Below are 17,660 nucleotides of genomic sequence, written 5' to 3' on the forward strand. Positions count from 1 at the left end.
ATCGACAAAAGTCATCAGTAGATTTTTAATTCCAGACTTTTTTTTTATTGAATTCAAATTCCGTGGCAGGATTTGAATCCAGGTCCCCGAAATATTAGCTGAGTTTCTGGATTAATAGTCTAGACTAATAACACAGGGCCATCGCCTCCTCGAGCCGTCACCTCACCTCCACGTGGGAGGCTATTAGCAAAAGGACACTCATGGAATTAGCAGAAAATTATTGCCCTGGTTAGGAGACAGAAAGCAGAGGTCATGGGCAGGTCCTCTAATTGGTAGGGTGTGGCTAGTGATGTCGCACAAGGATCTGTGTTGAAAATGCTGACCTTGTATCTAGAATGGTCGAATACAAATATGCCAACAGCAATCCTGTTCTCTGTTTGATAGACTGGTATTTTAGTTCTTGCGTGTGCTATGAAAATCACAGCTGATGAATATCCTAAGCACCCCTGCAGGGCCAAATAGAATCTCTCCTTCTCTAAATGCCAACCCTAGATAACTATGAGCAATTCTGGGCACAAAATCTTAGGAAGAATAGGCCTTAAAAGTGCAGTGCAGATTCACCAGAAAAATACCTGGGTTAAATCTATTGCATTCTCCAGAATTTAGAAGGTTAATGGGTGATTTGAACAAAGTTTTCAAGAGAAAGGGGGTCTAATAGCTTTTCTCTATATTTCCACTGATTGGGGAGGCTATAAGGAAGCATAGTATAAAATGTACAGCCAGGCCTCACAAGTGAGGTTAGGAGTGGGGCAGCACGGTAGCACATTAGTTCAGAGCGGCACGGTAGCACAGTGGTTAGCACTGCTGCTGCACAGCTCCAGGGACCTGGGTTCAATTCCCAGCTTGGGTCACTGTCTGTGTGGAGTTTGCACATTCTCCTCGTGTCTGTGTGGGTTTCCTCCCTCAGTCCAAAGATGTGCAGGTTAGGTTGATTGGCCATGCTAAAAAAAAATTGCCCTCAGGGTCCTGAAATGCGTAGGTTAGAGGGATTTGTGGATAAATATGTAAGGATATGGGGGTAGGGCCTGGGCGGGATTGTGGTCGGTGCAGACTCGATGGGCCAAATGTCCTCTTTCCGTACTGTAGGGTTTCTATGATTTCTACGAGGAAACACCTCTTCATGCAAAGGGTGGTTAGAGTTTGGAGCTTCCCTTCTGCAAATGACAAGCAATACTCGATCAATTATTAATTTTAAATCCTAGATTGGCAAGATATTTGTTAGCAAAAGGTTCAGGGATACGGGCAAAGGTTATGGAGTTAGTTCACAGATCAGTCATTAGATGATAGAACAGGCTCTTGGAGTTAAATTGCTTCTCCTGTTGCTTTATTGCTGTGTGATCATAGTTTAATGCTTTGTCTGTAGATATTGCATGGCATCTTGGACTTTTTGTAAAATAAATGCCTGCATCAATTTAGTGCCTTTTGGAGACTCTCAAACATCTTGGGCAGTTCAATGTACAAAGTGCTTAAAAATAAATTTCACATGAGGAGATGATGGTGTAGTAGTAATGTCACTGACTCACCTGAAGGAGTAACACTCCAAAAGCTTCTGCTATCAAATAAACCTGTTGGACTTTAACCCGGTGTTTTGAGACTTCTTACTGGACTAGCAGTCCAGAGGCCCAAGTTAATGTCTTGGAGACAAGGGTTCAAATCCCACCACAGCAGCTTGTGGAATTTAAATCCAATTAATAATTTAAATTTTTAATTGAGTGGTGCTCTCTATAAAGGTGGCCTAAAAAAAAATTGATTGTCCATCTGAATCTCTACTGTCCTTCAGGGCCATTCTTACCATTTCTAGCCTACACGGCATCACAGTGGTACACTGCTGCCTTGGAGCACCAGGGATCCGGTTCAATTCCAGGTGACTGTGCGGAGTTTGCAGATTCTTCCCGTGTCTATGTGGGTTTCCTCCAGGTGCTCTGGTTTCCTCCCATGCTCCAAAGATGTGAGAGTTAGGTTGATTGGCTATGCTAAATTGTCCCTTGGTGTTGGGGGATTAACAGGGTAAATACATGGGGCTACGAGAAAATAGCCTGGATGGGATTGTTGTTGGCACAAGCTCCATGGGCAGCACAGTGGCACAGGGGTTAGCACTACTGCCGCACTGTGCCAGGGACCCAGGTTTGATTCCTGGCTTGGGTCACTGTCTGAGTGACATGTTCTCCCTATGTCTGCAATGGTTTCCTCCCACAGTGCTGGTAAGGCGCATTGACTGTGCTAAATTCTCCTTCAGTGTATCTGAACAGGTGCCAGAGTGTGGAGACTAGGGGGTTTTCACACTGACTTCATTGCAGTGTTAATGTAACCCTACTTGTGACACTAACAAATAAACTTTTATATTTCAGACTGGTCTCCTTCTGCACTGTTGGGATTCTATGTGACTCCAGACCCACAGTAATGTGGTTGACTCTTAATTTGAAAGCCAATCAGCTGAAGGCAGTTAGGGGTGGGAACAAACGCTGCCCTTGCTAACGATGCCCACATCCCAGGGAAGAATTTAAAAAGTAGGCTGCCATGTTCACAGCAAGATCCCATAAATAACTATTTGTACAGTTGCTACTTGCTGCAAAGTAATGGCTAAAACTGCAAGATTAATGTACCAGATACCCACGTATCATTAGCTTTTTGAACACATTTACAATTCCCTGCACAACATGCGCTGTAAACAGCTACGGTCCACGGACTATACTGCTGCCATCTGTGGTAACAAAAGCATACTTTACGATTAATGCGTAAGTGATGCACTCTACTGGGCTGTTCCTGCTCCTGCAACACTTCATTCAAGTGCTCATCATCTGCCATTCAAATTTCAACTTACTCGTGTAAATTAATGCCCTCAGTTAACAGAAAAACAGCTAGACTCAAAATCAGTAACCAGAAGAGTTTTGGTTACACTGAAGTTTAGAGATTGGCAGGGCAGCCAAGAGTATCGAAGGTGACAACAGAACGATTAGGTTTCAGCAGAAGGACTGGAATAGGGAGAAGGCACAGAATGTTATAGATGTGGAAGGAGTGGTCTCTAAAATGGAGATAGTAAGAACTCTCATAAGTGACTCACCTGATGAAAGTGCAGCACTCCGAAAGCTCGTGATACCAAATAAACCTGTTGGACTTTAACCTGATGTTGTGAGATTTCTTACTGTGCCCACCACAGTCCAAGGCCGGCATCTTCACATCATTTAAGATGGAGAGGATATAAGGTTGGAAACTCGGCATGAGTCAAGTAAGATGAAGTTGCCAACAATTTGGTCCAGGCTGAGACAGCTGCTGGGTAAGAACACGTAATTGGTGGAGAGGGAACGGAGCTTTTGACAAGGTTCGTTGATGCATGACTTCAGTTCTTCCAATGCGTAACCAAGAAATTGTAACTCTTCCAAGAATGGCTGTCTGATAATCAGTCTGACAAGATGGAAGCAGTGATGTGGTTGGGAGAAGTGGTATAGAGGCGGAGGAGGACAGATAGAAATGGGTGCCATCAGTGCACATGTTGGAAGCTGACCCCACTTCTTGCGTCACCAAGGTGCAACACAAAAATGAATGGGGAAGGCAGGAAGAGAAGCCATTGCTGCAGATGTTTAGGCTTCAAGTAGATAGTTAGCAGAGTGGAGCCAAACAAGGGCAATCTCTCAAAGCTGAACGAAAAAGAAATATTAGATGAGGATGTCGCTGTCCACTACATCAAGGTTTTTTAAACAGCTGTTTTAAATTCAATTTTTCAGCTTTGTTCAAAGAATTCAAGTCAGCCAAGATTATTTTTCTAAATTTATAAAATAGTTCTTCTCACCAACAAGACGGTTTCATTAGCATAGGAAGGGTCCCTTACAGAATAAAATACCCACAATGCAGAAGGAGGCTTTTCGGCCCTTCGAGTCTGCATCGACAACAATCCCATCCAGGTCCCATCCCCGTAACCCCTCATATTTATCCTAATAATCCCCCGATACTAAGGGACAATTTAGCATGGCCACGCCACCTAACCCACACATCTTTGGACTGTGGGAGAAAACTGGAGCACCGAACAAAAACCATGCAGACACAGGGAGAACGTGCAGACTCCACACAGTCATCCAAGCTGGGAATCAAACCCAGGTCTTTGGCGTTGTGAGGCAGCAGTGCTAACCACTGTGCCACTGTACCACTCTGGGAAATAAAAGCAAAGTGCGTCAATTGCTCATTACTCCAAGAGTAAATGCAGCCATGCCAATAAATCTAATAAACAATGTGCTCTTCGCAATCACTGTGTGATCACAGTGTGCAACATATGTGAAAAATTCTTACATCTACACAAACTTTATATACAAACCATGACTCACATTTTTGTCACACTTTCATGCCAGCTTTCCTCATTAAAAACGCCTTCGTTTGGATAATGGAAATTGCCCACAGAAACCGGTCACATTGTGATTACACCCTGGGCGACATGGTGGCACAGCGGTTAGCACTGCTGCCTCATATTGCTAGGGACCTGGGTTCGATTCGCGTCTTGGGTCACTGTCTTTGCAGAGTCTGCACGTTCTCTCCATGTCTGCATGGGTTTCCTCCGGGTGCTCCGGTTTCCTCCCACAATCCAAAAGACGTGCTAGTTAGGTGCAATGGCCATGCTAAATTCTCCCTCAGTGTACCCGAACAGATGCTGGAGTGTGGCAACTAGGGGATTTTCACAATAACTTCACTGCAGTGTTAATGTAGGCCTACTTGTGACATTAATAAATAAACCTGTAAGCTATACTGTCTTACCAATAATGGCACTCCAGCAAAACAGTTTTGCAGTACCCAGGTCGTCAACCTGTACAGCAGAGAAACACCTTGATTTCCTGCTCTATAAATGCTGCTCTTTAATTATAAAAAATATAACTGTAAAATATTATACAAAAATATAGACTGGCAAGTATAATTTTAAATTACAGAGATGAAGTTATGGAAAGATTTGAAAACAAATGTGAGGATTTTAAAATAGAGGGAGAAATAGTACATAGCAAAGGGGTATGGTATTATCAGAAAAACTGTACTGGATAAACTAATGGATTTGATTTGATGCAGTTTTTATGGTGTAAGGTAGGGTATTCCAGGATACTAACCTAGCAACAAAGGAATGGCAATATATGCCCACAGTAAGAAGTCTCACAACGCCAGATTAAAGATTTATTTGGAATCACGAGCTTTCAGAACGCTGCTCCTTCAGCTGATGAAGGAGCAGCACTCCGAAAGCTCATTATTCCAAATAAACCTGTTGGGACTCTTAACCTGGTGTTGTGAAACTTTTTACTGTGCCCACCCCAGTCCAACGCCAGCATCTCCACCTCTATTTATGTCCAAAGCAGGATGGTATGTGACTTGGAGGGGAGCTTATCAGTGATGGTATTCCCACAATATGCTTTGTTTGTCCTTCTCCTTTGTCAAGGTGGATGGGAAAACCAGTTACTGCAGTGCATCCTGCAAATCGTACAGACAGCAACAGGGCACCAAGTGCAAAAATTGCTTTACTCCATTCTTAAAAGTTACAAAGCCAAAATGGACAGGACAAGCCTTTAATCCATGCCCTTGCTTGCTCCAAAAAACAATTTAAACTGAATCCAATTCATGTTCCCTACAAGAGAGCCAAACGAGATATAAGCTGACAAGAAAAGGCACTGCACCTGATCTTGGGTTTGATCTGATGTCTGACCTTAGTCAAAAGGCCCAGAAGCGATTGAGTCCAGTGACTGAGCCACCAATTAATTACTTAGTGTCAAGCTTCTTGCATAATATTGTGCCTACAGTCATTAAGTCGTGAATACTTCAGCAAACTCCATTTAACCCTGTAAACAGTAGAGAGGTTTTAAGAGGTCAGCAAAGTGAATCACTTCACAGAGAACTCAGCCTCTGCCATTTTCTTTTAGCCGCAGTGCTGACATATTGACCCAGGTTTACATCTGGTCAACAACAATTTCCAAGGTGTTGAAGATAAGGAACTCAGGAATGGCTGTGCACTGAATGACAAGGAAAACTGGCAGGGATTTCTCCTTTTGGTATTTAATGCCACAATCACTTCCTGCCCTTATTCCCAAAACTGGTTGTTTTCCAGATTCTGCTGTACACGAGCATGGGCTACTTCGATCAATCCCATACTAAATCCCTGGTTCATCCACCTGCTCCCAACGCTCTGCATTGGTCCTTAAGTGCCCCAGGGCTTAGAAGTCTCATATTTATTCTCACACAGCCTCACACACACGTATTCCCAACCCAACATTTCCACCCTCGATGCCAGTTTTTAGGTATTTCCTCCCTCCCCTTTGTCTGCCACAGCTTTAGCAACTCAAATCCCACCACCTGGAATTTCTCCCCTAAACATCCCAATCTCACAACTTCCCTCTCCTTTCGATGTCGTCTTTAAAACTTAATTTAACCAAGCTTCACACACACTGTTTTAGTTCTCCACTGTTGAACCTTTCAGCTTTGTTTATTAACTGGACTTTGGTCCACTTATTTTTATTTCCTGTCTCTTATGGCTTCCTCTCTTTCTTTCCCCTTCCCCTTGTTTCTGCTCAACCCTCCTAAAGTCTCCTTTTTCTCTGTCACAATTTTTTTATGCCTTGGATATTTCACTGCGTGGAAGGTGCTATGTAAATGGACTTTTTGATGTTGAAAAGCAGAAAACAGCAAACTAACTACAGGTTGGTAAATATGATAACTTATTTGAGCAACATTTCCACTATTGTTATCACTGAAAGCATGTGAGCACTGGTAAAAGTACAGACTGATAAGAGCCAGCATAGTTTTGGTAACTCGGGACTGACAAAGCTAATAAAAGCTCTTTCACAGAATTGCAGAGATTTTCAACAAATGAATGTCACGTACACAGATTTCCAGAAGCCATTTCACGAAGACCTGCAAAAGAAACTGTTAATTAAAATTAAGACACAGAATTAGAAGGAATCTATTCACCTGGATAGGGAATTGATAGGGAAGTATGGGCAGAGAGTCAGGATAAATGGGAATACATGCGCTGGTGGGGAACTGCAAAGGGCAACTCCAAGAATCAGTGTTGGGACGGCACAGTAGCACAGTGGTTAGCATTGCTGCTTCACAGCCCCAGGGGCCCAGGTTAGATTCCCAGCTTGGGTCACCGTCTGTGTGGAGTTTGCACCTTCTCCCCATGTCTATGTGGGTTCCCTCCAGGCACTCCAGTTTTCTCCCACATTCTGAAAGATGTGCTGGGTTAAGTACATTGACCCAAAAAGGCACCGGAGTGTGGCAACTACGGGAATTTCACAGTAACTTCATTGTAGTGTTAATGTAAGCCTACTTGCGACTAATTAAAAAAAACAACTTTTCACCTCATCTATAAATAACCAGGAATTGGGAAAGGAGAGAACATTATCCAAGATATCAAATGATAATACAGAACTTAAGTGATAGTGTAAAAAAAATTGCCTGGAAATCTTTTTATTTTGCATTAACAGGGCTGATTCACAAGAATACCAACTATAAATAGAACAACACTTTATGCCGCTGTCCCTTGGCTTTTGGTTAGCTGCTACGGACACAATGCAGGGACATCTATCTGTGCAAGATGGAGAGATTGTGTGCATGTAAGTTAGCCACATTGTGAGCTAGACTGAGAATTCTAAACTGGTTTTCACTGTAATTCTTAGCACAATCAGGATTGTTCAGCAAACGCTGTCTAATCATGGAATTACATCTAATGTTGGACATCATGTTTTGAGTTTCACAAGCTTGGGCTGGTTGGGTACAGGCAGTACTTTGCCTGGTGCAAACAGTTGAAAGGACATGCTGTTTGATATGGTCTGCCTGCCAGTCATTGGGATGGCATCACACTAGCACTGAAATTCATATATCACATTATTCATATGTGAAACAGGCAGAATGCCTTTTTGGCTAGATGGCAGCATCCTGCTAATGAAGAATACCATTTGTGTTGCTACTGCCAGCACGGTTAGCCAATAGTTAGCACTGTTGCCTCACAGCGCCAAGCATCTGGTTTCAATTCCACCCTCAGGGTCACTGTCTGTGCAGGATCTGCACGTTCTCACCACGTCTGCGTGGGTTTCCTCTGGGGGCTCCGGTTTCCTCCCAGAGTCCAAAGATGTACCAGTTAAGCTGAATGTCAGGGGGATTAGCAGGGGCAAATGAAAGTTATGGGAATAGGACATGTGTGGGATTGTAGTCAGTACAGACTCAATGGGCCAAATGGCCTCCTTCTGTACTATAGGGATTCTATGTTTCTACTGCACTATAGAAACATGAAACTGCTGTTGCTCAAACAAAAAATTGGAAGACAGTCATTCTCTGGTTCATTTCCCACACCAAAACCGTGCCCAATCACAGTCGACCTGCTTGGTTTGAATTTAAATTGAAGCTTAGCAATTAACTGTTCCCTGATGCATTCTCCATGGCAAAAACACTACCAATCACAATTCACTTGCCAAACAACACCTTCTTTTCATACAGTATAAACTGTTATTCCCTTTACAACTGATATTTCTGCAATCTGTACTGATGAGTGCAAGACCAAAAGCTTTGACAGCATGTCTTTTTTCAGCAAATCAAAGGATATTAAGTTGGAAGGTATAGCATCATATAACACAGAAGGAGGTCATTTAGACTGTCAGCTCTTTGAAAGTACTATCTAATTAATCCCACTCTCTTTTTTATTTATTCTTTCATGAGATGTAGGTGCGGCTGGCAAGGCCAGCATTTATTGCCCATCCCTAATTGCACTTGAACTGAGTGGCTTGCTTGACCATTTCAGAGGGCAGTTAGAGCCAATCGCATTGGGTCAGTAGTCATATGTAGTTCAGACTGGGTAAGGAAAGCAGATTTCCTTCCGTAAAGGGCATTCTTGAACCAATAGGTTTTATGACAATCACATCATAGTACAATGACAGTTTTATGGCCTCATCATTCGGATGAGCTTTATAATTCTAGATTTATTCTTAGACTATCTACAGTGCAGGTGGTGGCCATTTGGCCCATCGAGTCTGCACCAACCACAATCCCACCCAGGTCCTATCCCATAACTCCTCTTATTTACCCTGCTAGTCCCCCTGACACTAAGGGGCAATTTACTATGGCCAATCAACCTAACCTTCACATCTTTAGACTGTGGGAAGAAACCGGAGTAACCAGAGGAAACCCACACAGACATGGGGAGAATGTACAAACTCCACACAGACAATGACCCAAGGCCGGAATTGAACCCAGGTCCGTGACACTGAGGCAGTAGTGCTAACCACTGTGCCACTGTGCTGTACTAAATTAATTCAAGTTCCTCTAGCTACTGTGGTGAGGTCTGAACCCATATCGCAAATAGCTTTAGCGTGGGCCTCTGGATTTTTAGTCCAGTGATATCACCACTACGCCACTGTCTATCCTGGTCACACCATTCCAAATTGCTGCCAAGGAAGTCAAAGGGATGGTTTTTAAGGGAAGGGATTGGTAGAGAGAAGAGAAGTTTGGCATGGAATTTCAGAATATGGGAACAAACCAAATATAGGCATAGCCACCAGTGGTAGGGTGCAAATGGAAGATGGTGGTTGCCATGAGGAGTCAGGGCTGTGTGATGCACAAGAGCATCAGGTAATGTAAATGAAAAACTGCTCGTCAAATACCTCACAAAAATAGAAGTGCTAGGAAGGACAATCTTCACTTATACATACATTTAAATGAGACATTGTGGAATCCAGGCCAACAGTAAAGAGAGTTAACAGTTTATTTCACTCACCTTATCTTTAGTCTAATCTTGTTTACAACTTCATCAATGTTGGCTAAAGACTTTGGGAGAAAGAAAAACAAGAATAAGAACATTCAGTTTGTGAAAAGATGAATTGAGTAAAGAGGAGCTTTAAACTCAGTAAAGCAGTGAAACACAAAATATGCACAGTCAATTCTTCAGGCAAACATCAATTCTTTGCACCCTTAACTTAGTATTCTATTACCCATAAACGTTCAGATCTAACAGTTAAAATATACTGAGCCATTTACTTAGAAGAATGACCAACAGAAGATGTGTGACTTCAAGGAGGAATTAGATACAGCTCTTGGGGTTAAAGGGAACAAGGGATATGGAAGGAAAGCGGGATCAGAGCACTGAATTTGATGATCAGCCGTGATCATAATGGATGGCAGAGCAGGCTCAAACAGCCCAATGCCCCACTCCTGCTTCTATTTTCTATGTATGCTTCGATGTAACTGCAAGGCAGTCTCACAGCAACACTGCAAATACAGCATGAGTCTAAAGTCAATGTCCAACCTGACAATCTGTATTAAAAGTGAGTGAGACTTCCTTCGCTTCAGAGTTAGATTAGGCACTGACACCTGTTTAATCCTGCACAAGTTTTTTTTTTAAATCATTCGCAAGACGTGGGCGCTGTTCGCAAGGCCAGGGTTTATTTGCCTATCACTAATTGTCCTCAAGAGAGTCTCCTGAATCACTGCAGTTCACCTTAGTCATTGTGGTACAACTGCTCGGCTTCCTAGGCCGTTCTGGAGAACAACTAAGAATCAACTACATTGTCGTGGGTCTGGAGACACATATCCGCCAGACTGAGTAAGGACAGCAGATTTCCTTCTCTAAAACGTCATCAATGAACCAACTGAGGTTTTACGACAATCTGGTGGTTTCATGATCACCATTAACGACACTGGCTTTTTATTCCACTGAATTCCAGCTTAACTGAAGACAAAATTCCCCACTATCAGTGAGATTTAAGCCCTGAATATTTTTAGTCCAGTAACATAATCATATGTTATTTTATCTTGTTGTATTGCCTAGAAAACACAGCTTCAATCAGAACAGCCAGTAAATCAGATACATTTGACTTATTTCCCTCAAGTGGAGCATTTGTATACATGCCAGCTCCATATTTAACAAATCAACCAAAGCGCTGGGAAATTATTACAAGAAGCTGGCACATTTTCCAGCTGTCATTTTAAGGATGATTAATCTGTGTGAAACTGAATTATCCTACTATCCTATCCATGTGAGAAAGCTTGGCTTTCGTTCCTTAATTTACAGCTTTCTGGTGACTTTTTGTTTCAAACTGATTATAAACTAATATACAGCGGCAGAAAGCTTTATGGCAACAGTTACAATGAACCCATAGCTCTGTAGTACAAATAAATGTCACTAAAGCGTTTACATCCCACTGGTCTATTTCTGGGTGCAGGTCAGCTGTAACTCAATTGGGGTAAATTTTCCACTCCCTCCCACAGTGGGAGTCACGGCAGGCAGGACAGAAAATTTGGCAGCCCACTTAAAGGTCCGCTGACCTCAGATGGGAATTTCTGGTCTTGGGCCAGGCTCGACTGGAAAATCCTACCCATATGTCTCTTCTCAGAAAGGTTGAAGAATGCTCACATAAAGTGCAGTCACTGTTAAACAGACAAATTCAACAGCAGTGTCCCGCAACCAGAAATGAGTGATTGACTAATTACATTTTTTTTGCACTCTGCAGGAGTCTCACTCAGGAACTCTCAGCACAGAATGAATGCCTCCACTGGTCACAAAGAATGAACATTTTCAAAAGAGATTCACCATGCAAATAAATACACCAGCTTTCTGGCCCTCTTCTGGCAACTATCTATTCATGAAGTTTAGTTTAATTTATTTATTTATTAGTGTCACAAGTAGGCTTACATTAAAACTGCAATGAAGTTACTGTGAGAATCCCATAGTTGCCATACTCTAGCATCTCTTCGGGTACAATGAGGGAGATTTCAGCATGGCTTTCAGACTGGGGCAGGAAACCGGAGGACCCAAAGGAAACCCACACAGACACAGGGAGAATGTGCAAACTCCACACAGACAGTGACTCAAGCCAGGAGTCGAACCCGGGTCCCTGGAGCTGTGAGGCAGCTGTTCGAACTACCATGCCGCCTGGGTGGAATAGACAGTCCTGAACCTTCAGCTGACCAGAACAAAAGATCGTATAAAGAAACCACACATCATAGAAAAAACACACCCAGCTATCCCTTCAGCTCCCCTACCTGCTCTGTTGGGAAGAGCGTGTTGATGTATTCCACTGCATTGAAGTCAGCCCTGTCCAAGGGGTCCTGGCTGGGGAACACCTGTGTGTGATTCAGTGAATATAATTAGTCAAGCCCTTCATTCAATATTTATCATTCAACAACATGAAAGCCCCCCACTCATCTACCCACACCCACCCCCACCTCCACTCCCCCCGACACCCACCCCCCCCAACCTCCCGCCCCCACCACCTCCCCGCACCTCCCCCCCCACCCCCCCCTCCCCTCCCCACACCTCCCCCCCCACCCCCCCCTCCCCTCCCCACACCTCCCCCCCCACCCCCCCCCTCCCCTCCCCACACCTCCCCCCCCACCCCCCCCTCCCCTCCCCACACCTCCCCCCCCACCCCCCCCTCCCCTCCCCACACCTCCCCCCCCCACCCCCCCCTCCCCTCCCCACACCTCCCCCCCCACCCCCCCCTCCCCTCCCCACACCTCCCCCCCCACCCCCCCCTCCCCTCCCCACACCTCCCCCCCACCCCCCCTCCCCTCCCCACACCTCCCCCCCCACCCCCCCCCTCCCCTCCCCACACCTCCCCCCCCACCCCCCCCCTCCCCTCCCCACACCTCCCCCCCCCACACCTCCCCCCCCACCCCCCCCTCCCCTCCCCACACCTCCCCCCCCACCCCCCCTCCCCTCCCCACACCTCCCCCCCCCCACCCCCCCCTCCCCTCCCCACACCTCCCCCCCCCACCCCCCCCTCCCCTCCCCACACCTCCCCCCCCACCCCCCCCTCCCCTCCCCACACCTCCCCCCCCACCCCCCCCTCCCCTCCCCACACCTCCCCCCCCACCCCCCCCTCCCCTCCCCACACCTCCCCCCCCACCCCCCCCCTCCCCTCCCCACACCTCCCCCCCCACCCCCCCCCTCCCCTCCCCACACCTCCCCCCCCACCCCCCCCTCCCCTCCCCACACCTCCCCCCCCACCCCCCCCCTCCCCTCCCCACACCTCCCCCCCCACCCCCCCCCTCCCCTCCCCACACCTCCCCCCCCACCCCCCCCTCCCCTCCCCACACCTCCCCCCCCACCCCCCCCTCCCCTCCCCACACCTCCCCCCCCACCCCCCCCTCCCCTCCCCACACCTCCCCCCCCACCCCCCCCTCCCCTCCCCACACCTCCCCCCCCACCCCCCCCTCTCCCCCCCCACCCCTCCCCCCCCACCCCTCCCCCCCCACCCCCCCCTCTCCCCCCCCACCCCCCCCTCTCCCCCCCCACCCCCCCCTCCCCTCCCCCCCCACCCCCCCACACCTCCCCCCCCACCCCCCCCGCACCTCACCCCCCCCACCCCCCACCTCCCCCCCCACACCTCACCCCCCCCCACCCCCCCGCACCTCACCCCCCCCACCCCCCCGCACCTCACCCCCCCACCTCCCCCCCACCCCCCCCCGCACCTCACCCCCCCACCTCCCCCCCACCCCCCCCCGCACCTCACCCCCCCACCCCCCCACCACCACCACCTCATTCCCCCAACCCCCCGCACCTCACCCCCCCAACCCCCACCACCACCACCTCAACCCCCCCAACCCCCACCACCACCACCTCACCCCCCCAACCCCCACCTCTCCCCCGCAAACGAGAATGCACCACCTTGAAGCAAGAATTCGTGCAGTTCGAATTTACTTCTAGTAATTTTTTGTCTGTGAAGTTGGGGAACATTAGTTTACACCCAAGTTCTTGGTTTTATTTTGCAATTCTCACTTCCTCTCCTGAAGGTCTCAACTCCTGCTGGGGTTTGGGGTGAAGTACCGTTCACATTGCCAGTTATCCCAGTTTGGGAAAAGCAGTTCTGACTCCATCAACTGAGGGTCGCCAATTCCCACACCAATTACCTGCAGCTTCTTTCTAAATAAAGGATGGACAGGTTTGAGCTTTTGATTCACACGTTGCAGGGAGAGGATGGATGTTGGCCAAATCCTTCATTCACAAAAAAGGACCCTTTACCCGGAAAGGAGAAGCCGTCATTGGGCATGATCCCAGATGACCAAAGATCGCTGTCCAATCCACAAAAATTACTTTGCTTTTAAAAATCATTGTTACTGGCAAGCAGATTCTCCTGAATCTACCCAATGAGTTCTTGATTTTAAAAACTCATTCTGTTTCTCTGCCCTTGCAAGTAAGTTTCTCCCAAAAGAAAATGGCTTCTGGAATAAAGTCATAGAGACAGAAAATAGCAGGAATAGGCCCATTCGGTGCTTCGAGCCTGCTCTGCCATTCAATCTGATCACAGCCGATCGCCAAATTCAACATCCCGGTCCCATTGCCCCCCCCTGTATCCTTTGATCCCTTTAGCCCAAAGAGTTGTATCTAATTTCTTCTGAAAATCACTGAATATTTTGGTCTCGATTATTCACTATGGTACTGAATTCCACAAATTCACCACTTTCTGGGTGAAGAAATTTCTCCTTACTTCAGTCCTAAAACGTTTACCCCTTATCCTCAAACCATGATACCTAATTCTGGACTCACCCACTGCCGGGAACAATTCTTTCTGAGAGATCTCTCACTCTTCTAAACTCCAGCAAATATAATCCTAACCAATTTAGCCTCTCCTCGCATGACAGACCTGCCATCTCAGGAATCAACCTGGTAAATCTTCGCTGCATTCACTCTATAGCAAAGACATCCTTCCTCAGATAAAGACACCAAAACAGAACACAATATTCCAAACATGGCCTCAGCAACGCCTCATACAATTGCAATAAAAGATCCCTATTCTTATACTCAATTTCTCTTGCTATGAAGGCTAACATACCATTTGCTTTCTTTTGTTGCCTGCTGTTTTTGCATGCTTACTTTCAGCGGCTGATGCACGAGAACAAGGTCTCGCTGAGGATCCACCTCTCTTAATTTAACCCATTCAAATAATAATCAGTCCTTAATAGAGCTCTATAATTCAAGATTCAGAATGTCCCCTGAGATCTTGTTTGGAATCTTTTCCAATAAATTGGGCGCATTGATCCCAATGTGGTCTCAACTGAGTGCTAAAGCTATTTCCTTTCATGGTGGGTCCACATACCCAACATAAAGCCATCTTTCGAATGTGAGGGCAAAGTCAGACAGCACAATTGAATTGGAACATAGGAACTGGAGTAGGCCAGTCAGCCCATCGAGCCTGCTCCTTACGCCATTTAACATGATCATGGCTGACTAGACACTTCAATGCCTTTTACACCCACCATCCCCATAAACTTTTTTACCGTTGATCAGAAATCTATCAGTCGTTACCTTAAACATACTCAATGACTAAGCTTCCACAGTCCTCTGGGGTAGAGAATTCAAAAGAGTCACAACCCTCTGTGTAAAGAAATTTCTCCTCATCTCTGTCCAAAATGGCATTGAAACTGTCCCCTGGTCCTAGATCCCCCCTAAACAAGGAAAATATCTTATTTGCTTCTACCCGATCTAATCCTTTAAGTATTTATAGTTTTTAATTAGATCAACTCTCATTCTTCAAAACCCTAGAGAATACAGGCCCAATTTCCCAATTTCTCTTCATAAGATGGTCCCACTATCACTGAAAAAAGTTTGATGAACCTTCGTTGCACTCCCGCTATGGCAATAATATCCTTTAAGGGGACCAATCTTCCTCTTGTTCAATTTTATTAAACCAACGAAAGCCAAATAATTTATTGGTCAGTTCTTTTCCCACCAACATCCAATACTTTCACATGCATCAATATTAAACACAATGTTATTCATCTGACTCTCCTTTTTAGTTGTACCCGGCTCCTCAGATTGCAGCATCCACACACAACTTGCCGTTATCCACAAGCAATTTACTGAACCTGTCTGTAATTGAGAGAATTCTGAAAATATTTAAAATTCTCCCTTTGAACAATTTTGACTGCAGTGAAGAAGCCAGTCAGCTATGGCAACCTTTTACACCAACTTTAGATGTTATTTATGAGCGATATTGTTCAAAGAACTCATTCTGATAGTTTTCATTTTTGGAATAATAATCTGCTTTTGTGTGTTAATATTACTCCAAGTAAGGAATTGCTTTAGGTAGATATTTGGCATTCGTTCAATGTTAATTTAGGCAGGCATCATGATTGGTGCAGACTTGGAGGACCAAAGGGCCTATTCCTGTGCTGTACTGTTCTTTGAACAGGAAAGGATATCAATTTGCACATAAGTTTGGTAAATGTCAGAATCAAATTAAATATAACAACTTTCCAGCATGTTGGAAAAATGTTGCATATAAAATATCAGATCAAGTGGTGCCACTTTGTTTATTCATTCATGGACTGTGGACATCACTGGTAAAGTCAGCATTTATTGCCCACCTAAACTGGTCGAGAAGGTGGCAGTGAGCCATCTTCTTGAACCACTGCAGTCCTAGTGGCGCAAGTAGATCGACATTCTGTTAGGTAGAAAGGTTCAGAGTTTTGACGCACCAACTATTTCCAAGTCAGGATGGTGCATGACTTGGGTGGAGTTGAGGGAGATTGCTGGTGTTTATGTTTGTCTGCTGCCCTTGTCCATCTAGGGAGTAAAGGTTGTAGATTTGAAAGGTACTGTCAAAGAAGCCTTGTTGAGTTGCTGTGGTGCACCTTACAGAGAGGGTTTACACTGTAGCTACTGCACACTGGTCATGAAAGGAGTGAACGTTTAAAGTAGCAGATGCCAATCTGGCAGGCTACTTTATCCTGGATGGTATCAAGCTTCTTGAGCATTGTTGAGCTGCAGTCACCCAGGCAAGTGGAGGGTACGTCATCACACTCCTCAAAAAGGAAACCTACACAGACATGGGGCTTACGTGCAGACTCCACACAGACAGTGACCCGAGCCGGGAATCAAACCTGGGTCCCTGGCGCTGTGAGGCAGCAGTGCTAAGCACTGTGCCACCGTGTAAAATAAAATCAGTCCAAGCGTTTGGACAAATGGCTGAAGAATGGAGTGGAGCGAGTGAGTGTAGTGAATGAGGGTTGGCACAGTAAGAAGTCTCAGAACATCAGGTTAAGGCACATGATGAGTGAGGGTTGCCAGGGATACAGCAGGGCGCTGGCTGACAGCTGTCCGCTGAGTTGTCAATAAACACAGGCAGGGACCTCTCCTTTCCAGACTGGATTCCCTTCCTTCCCCCTCCACCTTCCCATCGCCTCTCCTCTCCCCTCCCACCCCCCCGTACCTGCTCGATGGCCTGCTGCACCTCCGGGCTCAGGTACAGCACACCCTCCAACTCATCCACAAACTCCAGCTCTTCCTCCTCCATGGTGGCGGCCATCGCCGGCGAGCTGCACGCTGGGATGGGGGAGGACTCAGCCAGGCACCACGTGACTGCAGCCAAACCCCGCCGTCACGTGATCCCATCCCAGGCTCCAGCCTTTGGTTAAAAGTTTACTCCCAGTTCAGTGGAGTTTCCAAACTTGCCCTGAAAAAAAGTTTGTCAAATGCACAGGAATGTTTCCACTCAGAAGAAATTGTTATTATTAATAGAACTTATTTGAACCCCAATTTATGTTTAAACAAAGTAATAGTTATTTTTTAAAAGTTTATTTTATTGTAAGACTGAACCTTGTAAACTTGAGTGGTTGTATATGTGTGACTTTTATTTTGTGAGAAAGAGTTTGAAATGAGGATTTAAAAGGAGTGTACGTGTCTTTTATTTAGAAAAAAGTTTGCTTGT

At 46.0% G+C, this 17,660-nt stretch overlaps 1 protein-coding gene across 1 annotated transcript in view; it reads right to left on the reverse strand.

Annotated features, from left to right (window-relative positions):
* vps53 (VPS53 subunit of GARP complex) overlaps nt 1-17,292 on the reverse strand; it is a 276,635-nt gene extending 259,343 nt beyond the window's left edge. The window contains exons 1-3 of the mRNA XM_080210682.1: nt 17,163-17,292; nt 11,992-12,072; nt 9,728-9,777 (exon numbers count right to left, since the gene is read on the reverse strand). Of these exons, the coding sequence (XP_080066808.1) occupies nt 9,728-9,777; nt 11,992-12,072; nt 17,163-17,258 (227 nt within the window). The 5' untranslated portion in view covers nt 17,259-17,292. The remainder of the gene's footprint in view (nt 1-9,727; nt 9,778-11,991; nt 12,073-17,162) is intronic.
* Nucleotides 17,293-17,660: the final 368 nt, after the last annotated feature.

Source organism: Carcharhinus amblyrhynchos, chromosome 23 (genome assembly GCF_965287045.1).
Source record: "Carcharhinus amblyrhynchos chromosome 23, sCarAmb.v2.hapA, whole genome shotgun sequence".
In the NCBI taxonomy this organism is placed as follows: domain Eukaryota; kingdom Metazoa; phylum Chordata; class Chondrichthyes; order Carcharhiniformes; family Carcharhinidae; genus Carcharhinus; species Carcharhinus amblyrhynchos.